This window comes from Dendrobates tinctorius, unplaced genomic scaffold (assembly GCF_039654945.1).
Source record: "Dendrobates tinctorius isolate UK_male_01 unplaced genomic scaffold, ASM3965494v1 ptg000032l, whole genome shotgun sequence".
NCBI lineage: Eukaryota > Metazoa > Chordata > Amphibia > Anura > Dendrobatidae > Dendrobates > Dendrobates tinctorius.
The window spans coordinates 17805630-17815564 of NW_027361700.1; the positions used below are offsets into that span (position 1 = coordinate 17805630).

Here is a 9935-nt window from a genome sequence, read left to right on the forward strand (position 1 = left end):
CAGATAAAACTAAAGTCACTAATGACTTACTAACCGCCAAGAGCAAGCGACACTACTCTATCCTCCTCCTCCTGGACCTGTCCTCTGCCTTCGATACTGTAGACCACTCCCTCCTGCTACAGACTCGCTCATCTCTTGGCATCACAGACTTGGCTCTATCCTGGATCTCATCATACCTAACAGACCGAACATTAAGTGTCTCCCTCTCACACACCACCTCCTCACCTCGCCCCCTGTCTGTCGGTGTTCCTCAAGACTCAGTTCTAGGACCCCTACTATTCTCCATATACACCTTCGGCCTGGGACAGCTCATAGAATCCCACGGTTTGCAGTATCACCTCTATGCTGATGACACGCAGATCTACCTATCTGGACCCAACCTCACCTCCTTACTGATTGAAATCCCACAATGTCTGTCTGCTATCTCAGCCTTCTTTTCTGCTCGCTTTCTCAAACTGAACATGGACAAAACAGAATTCATCATCTTTCCCCCATCTCACTCTACCCCTCAACCAGACCTATCCATCAACGTCAATGGCTGCTCTCTTTCCCCAATTCCCGCACGCTCGGTGCCTTGGGGTGATCCTCGACTCTGCGCTCTCTTTCTAACCACATATCCAAGCCCTCGCCTCCTCCTGCCACCTCAAACTCAAAAATATTTCCCGGATCCGCTCAATCCTCAACCACAAAAACACTAGTGCATGCTCTTATCTCCCGCCTCGACTACTGCAACCTCCTACTCTCTGGCCTCCCCTCTAGCACTCTGGCTCCGCTCCAGTCCATCCTACACTCTGCTGCCCGACTAATCCACCTGTCTCCCACCTATGCCAGGCCCTTCACTGGCTTCCTATTGCCCAGAGACTCCAATTCAAAACCCTAACCATGACATACAATGCCATCCACAACCTGTCTCCTCCATACATCCGTGACATGGTCTCCAGGTACCTACCCGCACGCAACCTTCGATCATCTCAAGATCTCCTTCTCTACTCCCCCCTTATCTCGTCTTCCCACAACCGCATACAAGACTTCTCCCGTGCTTCCCCCATACTCTGGAACTCCCTGCCGCAACACATCAGACTCTCACCATCAACGGAAACCTTCAAGAAGAACCTGAAGACCCACCTGTTCCGACAAGCCTACAGCCTGCAATGATCCTCGGTCTACACTGAACCACCGCACAACCAGCTCTACCCTCTCCTACTGTATCCTCACCCATCCCTGTAGACTGTGAGCCCTCACGGGCAGGGTCCCCTCTCCTTATGTACTTGTGTGTCCCTTGTCATACACATGTTTATTGAACCTGTCTATATTTCCCCTTTTCACAAGTAAAGCGCCATGGAATAAATGGCGCCATATAAATGCATAATAATAATAAAGAGGGTATTGGAGTGTACACGATATACAACAGACACAAGGATATATATATTTACAATACAGAGCGGTATATACACGCCAGGTGAGCAATACAAACAGTACATGAGAGATATATATATATATATATATATACATAAATATCTAATATATAAAGCTCAAGTGTGTATGTAATGTATGTATGTATGTATGTATGTATGTGTGTATGTATGTCCGGGATTGGCATCCGCACCGTCGCAGCTACAGCCACAAAATTTGGCAAAGTCACACGTCTGGACCCCGAGAGTGTCCTAGGCTATGTCGTGAGGCGAAATTTTAACCCCGCGCGTTCCAATTCACCAAACCATTTTGGCCCCTATCTACATAATGTGGAAAGTGTGTGTGTATCAAGCCACACCCCTCGTTATGATGTCATAATGGTTGCCATGGCGACGCTGATGTCATCATAGGTTGCAAGCCCCGCCGCTCATTATGACGTTATAATGGTTGACTATGGGAAGGAGGATGTGTGATGGGTATATGGGCACTGGACTATGGGATGGAGGATATGTATGAAGGGTATATGGGCACGGGACTATGGGATGGAGGATGTGTGATGGATATATGGGCACGGGACTAGGGGATGGAGGATGTGTATGAGGGGTATATGGGCACGGGACTATGGGATGGAGGATGTGTGATGGATATATGGGCACGGGACTATGGGATGGAGGATGTGTATGAGGGGTATATGGGCACGGGACTATGGGATGGCGGATATGTATGATGGGTATATGGGCACGGGACTATGGGATGGAGGATGTGTATGAGGGGTATATGGGCACGGGACTATGGGATGGCGGATGTGTATGATGGGTATATGGGCATGGGACTATGAGATGAAGGATGTGTGATGGGTATATGGGCACTCGACTATGGGATGGCGAATATGTATGATGGGTATATGGGCATGGGACTATGGGATGGAGGATGTGTGATGGGTATATGGGCATGGGACTATGGGATGGAGGATGTGTGATGGGTATATGGGCACTGGACTATGGGATGGAGGATATGTATGACGGGTATATGGGCATGGGACTATGGGATGGAGGATGTGTGATGGGTATATGGGCACTCTACTATGGGATGGAGGATATGTATGATGGGTATATGGGCATGGGACTATGGGATGGAGGATGTGTGATGGGTATATGGGCACTCGACTATGGGATGGAGGATATGTATGATGGGTATATGGGCATGGGACTATGGGATGGAGGATAATTATAATTTGCTATTACTAACCACAGTCAGTTACTATGCCCGGGCAGCGCCGGGCTCTTCAGCTAGTATATATATATATATATATATAAAATCTTCATATAATACATGGTATATACAGGGGTGAATATATCATTGGTGTAGTTGGTGCAGAAGCAAGGCTCTCACTGTGCGGCTCTGAATATATTTATATACACACGCACACCAGACATATTTGGGCTCTCAGTGTGGAGTGCTATACATTTACATGTACGCATATAGTATAAACTGTATACACATCAGGGCTCTTACCATGTGGCTCAGTATCATATTTACATGCACTTATACAGTACACGGTATACGCCGATACATCAGGGCTCTCATATACACACACTGTACATAGTATACACCGGATACATCAGCGCTCTCAGTATACAGACACACCGAACACGGTATACACCGATACATCAGCGCTCTCAGTATACAGATACACCGTACACGGTATACACCGGATACATCAAGGCTCTCAGTATACAGACACACCGAACACGGTATACACCGATACATCAGCGCTCTCAGTATACAGACACACCGAACACGGTATACACCGATACATCAGGGCTCTCAGTATACAGACACACCGAACACGGTATACACCGATACATCAGCGCTCTCAGTATACAGACACACCGAACACGGTATACACCGATACATCAGCGCGCTCAGTATACAGATACACCGTACACGGTATACACCGGATACATCAAGGCTCTCAGTATACAGACACACCGAACACGGTATACACCGATACATCAGCGCTCTCAGTATACAGACACACCGAACACGGTATACACCGATACATCAGGGCTCTCAGTATACAGACACACCGAACACGGTATACACCGATACATCAGCGCTCTCAGTATACAGACACACCGAACACGGTATACACCGATACATCAGGGCTCTCAGTATACAGACACACCGAACACGGTATACACCGGATACATCAGGGCTCTCAGTATACAGACACACTGAACACGGTATACACCGATACATCAGGGCTCTCATTATATACACACACTGTACATAGTATACACTGGATACATCAGGGCTCTCAGTATATAGACACATCGTATACGGCATACATCGATACATCAGGGCTCTCATTATATACACACCGTACACACTGGATACATCAGGGCGCTCAGTATATAGACACACCGTACACGGCATACATCGATACATCAGGGCTCTCATTATATACACACCGTACACACTATATACATCTGGGCTCTTAGTGTATATATACACATATAGTACACCATATACATCAGGGGTCTCAGCATACAGATACACCGCACACACCGGATACATCAGGGGTCTCAGCATACATACACGTGCACACACCGTACACAGTATACACTGGATACATCAGGGCTCTTAGTATATATACACATATAGTACACAATATACATCAGCGCTCTCAGTATACAGACACACCGTACACAGTATACACAGATACATCAGGGCTCTTAGTATATATACACATATAGTACACAATATACATCAGGGCTCTTAGTATATATACACATAGTACACCATAGACATCAGGGGTCTCAGCATACAGATACACCGCACACACCGGATACATCAGAGCTCTTAGTATATATACACATATAGTACACCATATACATCAGTGCTCTCAGAATACAGATACACCGTACATGGTATACACCAGGGCTCTCATTATATACACCCACTGTACATAGTATACACTGGATACATCAGCGCTCTCAGTATACAGACACACCGTACACAGTATACACCGATACATCAGGGCTCTCAGTATACAGACACACCGTACACAGTATACACCGGATACATCAGGGCTCTTAGTATATATACACATATAGTACACCATATACATCAGTGCTCTCAGAATACAGATACACCGTACATGGTATACACCAGGGCTCTCATTATATACACCCACTGTACATAGTATACACCGGATACATCAGCGCTCTCAGTATAGACACACCGTGCACGGTATACACCGGATACATCAGGGGGCTCCGCATACATACACCGCACACACCGGATACATCAGGGGGCTCCGCATACACCGCACACACCGGATACATCAGGGGCTCCGCATACATACACCGCACACACCGGATACATCAGGGGGCTCCGCATACACCGCACACACCGGATACATCAGGGGGCTCCGCATACACCGCACACACCGGATACATCAGGGGCTCCGCATACACCGCACACACCGGATACATCAGGGGCTCTGCATACATACACCGCACACACCGGATACATCAGGGGCTCCGCATACATACACCGCACACACCGGATACATCAGGGGCTCCGCATACATACACCGCACACACCGGATACATCAGGGGCTCCGCATACATATACCGCACACACCGGATACATCAGGGGCTCCGCATACATACACCGCACACACCGGATACATCAGGGGCTCCGCATACACCGCACACACCGGATACATCAGGGGCTCCGCATACATACACCGCACACATCAGGGGCTCCGCATACATACACCGCACACACCGGATACATCAGGGGGCTCCGCATACACCGCACACACCGGATACATCAGGGGCTCCGCATACATACACCGCACACACCGGATACATCAGGGGCTCCGCATACACCGCACACACCGGATACATCAGGGGCTCCGCATACATACACCGCACACACCGGATACATCAGGGCCTCCGCATACATACACCGCACACACCGGATACATCAGGGCCTCCGCATACATACACCGCACACACCGGATACATCAGGGGCTCCGCATACACCGCACACACCGGATACATCAGGGGCTCCGCATACATACACCGCACACACCGGATACATCAGGGCCTCCGCATACATACACGCGCACACACTGGATACATCAGGGGGCTCCGCATACATACACCGCACACACCGGATACATCAGGGGGCTCCGCATACATACACCGCACACACCGGATACATCAGGGGCTCCGCATACACCGCACACACCGGATACATCAGGGGCTCCGCATACATACACCGCACACACCGGATACATCAGGGGGCTCCGCATACACCGCACACACCGGATACATCAGGGGCTCCGCATACATACACCGCACACACCGGATACATCAGGGGCTCCGCATACACCGCACACACCGGATACATCAGGGGCTCCGCATACATACACCGCACACACCGGATACATCAGGGGCTCCGCATACACCGCACACACCGGATACATCAGGGGCTCCGCATACATACACCGCACACACCGGATACATCAGGGGCTCCGCATACATACACGCGCACACACCGTACACCCTATACACCAGGTCTCACCGTGTGGTTCACCCCCCACATGAGGACGCTGAGGAGGGGCTCGCTGGCTCGGAAGAGCTTCACCTTCTGACACACAAAATGCTTCTTCTTGGTCTTGGTCTTGCTGGCGCTGCCCGCCACGGCGCTGCTGCAGTTGGAGGCCATGATCGCGGATCTGTGATGGAAGCTCAGCGGGGACTCCCGGGCCGCGGGCACAAATCTAGTTACCGGGATCCCCCTCCGGGGGCATTGGCCCCAGCTACCAGGGGTTCATGTTCTCCGCAGTCTTCCGGTCCGGCCGTAGCGATGTGACCGATAGGCGGCGCTGGCGGCGGTAGCTCCCGGTGTTCTCAGCGCAGCTCCCGGGCTGTCAGTCCGCTAATGCTGGCTATGGTCCGGCTGTTACTGTAAGCCATGCAATTCCCCCAAACACTGAGCTCAGGAGATCGCCCACCCGTAGCTCCACCCTCTTTAGGCCTTCGGGCTGGTCTCGGTCCGCTGCTCCCGGTAGAGCCGGCCCGGTCCCCACTCCGGACAAGATGGCTGCCTGCAGCGGGCGGTGCGGGCCAGATCATGTTGTGAGAGAAGTAGAGGGGAACGTAATCGTCAGCACTGCGGACATTAGTGGGAATAGGAGAATACACCCGGAATGTATCTGTTCTCATCACGTTCGTGTTTGATAGATCAGGACGATAGCAGATAAGCAGTGCAGGCTGGATGACACGCCTCGCGGAATGAGGCCAGTGCATCAGCGCCCCCCGAACCAGAATGGTATGTTCCAAGAGAGACTGACAGATTGTGCAGACTGCGGAGTACGTGAAGCTAGCAGTGTGGCTGTGGCTCCGAGGGGGACCTGAGCTGGCACATGGGGTAATGCGGCTCATGGGAATACTGAGAAAATTGGTATTTTTTTCTACGTTCGAAAAATTATACAAAACTACTGCCAATCCCTTTATAACCGGTTACTACATTTTCTTTGGGAGTCGGGGTCATCATCAGTCCCATGTCTGAGAATATTGAGAAATCAGACCAATCTGGACTCTGTAGGATTGTTGTCACCTATAGGTGCAGCGACCCCGGCCATTCCAATCCTCCATATTATGCCTGGTGAGGAGCCAAGTATTGGGAATAGTAATATCATAAATCAACAGTGCTCATGGAAAAGGGAAACATTGTAATATATCTTAACAGAGAAACCCGCTTTGGTCTCCTCCAGGACTGATCAATTCAGTCTCAATTCATAGGTAAAATGTGTACTCAGGTTCCCCCATTACAGCAATAGATGACAGTTGGTGCTCATAACAGTCTATGGAGCCAGGAGGAGGTAGAGGCCGACTCAGACATTCTGCTGCAAGTTCTCCTGAAACAGTGTAATCCTGGTGTTTTGTGGCAAATGACAAGCATCCTGCACGGTGTTGGTGTGTGAGCACAACCCCCATCTGTGGACATCAGACCATCCTCATGGAGTCGGTTTCTAACCATTTGTGCAGACACATGCACATTTGTGCCCTGTTTGAGGTCATTTTGCAGGGCTCTGGCAGTGCTGCTCCTGTTCCTCCTTGCACAAAGGCTGAGGTAGCAGTCCTGCTGCTAGGTTATTGCCCTCCTACGGCCCCCTCCACATCTCCTGGTGTAATGGCCTGTCTCCTGGTAGCGCCTCCAGCCTCTGGACACTACGCTGACAGACACAGCAAACCTTCTTGCCACAGCTCGCATTGATGTGCCAACCTGGATGAGCTGCACTACCTGAGCTACTTGTGTGTGTTGTAGAATCCGTCTCATGCTACCACGAGTGTGAAAGCACAACTTTCAAAAGTGACCAAAACATCAGCCAGGAAGCATTGGTACTGAGATGTGGTCCCCACCTGCAGAACCACGCCTTTATTGAGGGTGTCTAGATAATTGCCAATAATTTCCATCTGTTGTCTATTCCATTTGCACAACAGCAGGTGAAATTGATTGTCAATCAGTGTTGCTTCCTAAGTGGACAGTTTGATTTCACAGAAAAAACACAGTATAGCAAACGTGCAAAAATACTCTATTGTAAAAAATATAACAGTAAACAGCAAGTGCTAGTAAAAAGTTGATAACAAAAACAGGGTATTTAGGTGATACATTAAATAGGACTGCTCCAAGATGGGTATACCATGACATTGGTCGAGTGGCTTAGTATACATTATTTGCAAAAAATGTATTTAAAACCTGATCATGTGAACAGTACCTATATGAGCAGGATTCAGAAAGGCGCTGGCCGATGTGGACACGCTGTGCAAGACGGCTTTTTATGTGCGTGTCTCACAAGAGAGGGCCGGGAATCTCCCAAAACTTGCATAAACAAAAAACTAATGGATTTTTAATCTATGAGACATGCACAAACGTGAACAAATCAGTAGGACAGTGTTCACTCCACCCAAAGACTGAAACACAGAAAAAACACAGTATAACAAACATGCAAAAATACTCTGTTGTAAAAAATATATATATAACAGTAAACAGTAAGTGCTAGCAAAAAGATAACAAAAACAGGGTATTTAGTTGATACATTTTTTTGCAAAAAATTTATACTAAGCCACTTCACCAACGTCACGGTATACCCATCTCGGAGCAGTCCTATCTAATGTATTTAAAACTAACGTATCAACTAAATACCCTGTTTTGTTATCTTTTTACTAGCACTTGCTGTTTACTGTTATATATATTTTACAACAGAGTATTTTTGCATGTTTGTTATACTGTGTTTTTTCTGTGTTTCAGTCTTTAGGTGGTGTGAACACTGTCCTACCGACTTGTTCACTTTTGTGCATGTCTCGTGTTTTTAATTGATTTCACAGAAGTTTGATTTACTTGGAGTTATATTCTGTTGTTTGTTTTCTCTTTATTTTTTTGAGCAATGTAGTATAAGCTACAGGCGATATATACCGTCCCTGTTATGAATGGGTCACCGAGGAGAAAAAAAACAAAACAAGCTAAGCCACAGAAAACCAGAGAAGTTGGTAACTATGCAGATTGCAGATCCCTGATCTTACCACACAACTAGCAGTAGCCGTGGAGCATGCCTACAATTTTCCTAGACGCCTCGTCACGGCCGGAGGACTACATAAGCCTAAAGCAAGAAAAGGGAAAACTAACTGCCACAGAGCAGACCCTAAAGGAATAGATAGCCCCCACACAGGTATTGACGGTGAAACAAGATGAAGGCACAAACACAGGCAGGAAAATAGCCTGAGCAAATGATGGGGCCCAAACTAACTAGACAGGAAAGGAAAGGCAAGTCACTGTCTGCAACCTGCAAAAAACCCTACAAAAATAATGTCCAACACTTCTGATAGCAAAATTAACCCTGAAGTCACTAGACTTCTCCCACTATATCAGCACTCTGGAATATTCTGAGACAGAGCAAAAAGAGACCGAACTAGTAAGGGACAAAAAGCCAATTGGCAAAATACTGATAAATAAGAGTGGAAATTCAGCTCAGCCCCCAGCCGGGGCTGGCAGACCACACAAAAAAACTGAATAGACCAACAAAATCATGTGTGAACATTAGCAGAAAAACTTAGCTTTAGATGACTAGAACAGAGCTGAAAACCAAGAGCTGACAAGCCAGAAGGAATCACCAGCAACTGAATAGGGCGTCGGCTGTCTTAACTCCAATCTGAGAATCCTGAGATCCAATCGTCATCCTCATTCTCAGGTGGCAGATCTCCACCGATCAAACCAGCCGCACCACCTCCCGTCACCACCAGAGGGAGTCCAGAAGGGGAACTCACAACTGGTGAACCAGAGAATGAACTCACAACAGTACCCCCCCTTGAGGCGGGGTCACCGAACCCTCATCCACGCCACCAGGCCGATCGGGATGGGCCCGGTGAAAAGCACGAACCAATCTATTGGCATGAATATCAGAGGCAGAGACCCAAGAAGTCTCCTCCTGACCATAACCC

The 9935-nt window shown here is 48.4% G+C and overlaps 1 protein-coding gene across 1 annotated transcript in view; it reads right to left on the minus strand.

Moving 5' to 3' along the window:
- Positions 1-6612, minus strand: part of PIP4K2B (phosphatidylinositol-5-phosphate 4-kinase type 2 beta) — a 70398-nt gene extending 63786 nt beyond the window's left edge. Inside the window, exon 1 of the mRNA XM_073572517.1 lies at positions 6016-6612. Coding sequence (XP_073428618.1) covers positions 6016-6159 — 144 coding nt within the window. The 5' untranslated portion in view covers positions 6160-6612. The remainder of the gene's footprint in view (positions 1-6015) is intronic.
- Between the last annotated feature and the right edge of the window lie 3323 nt (positions 6613-9935).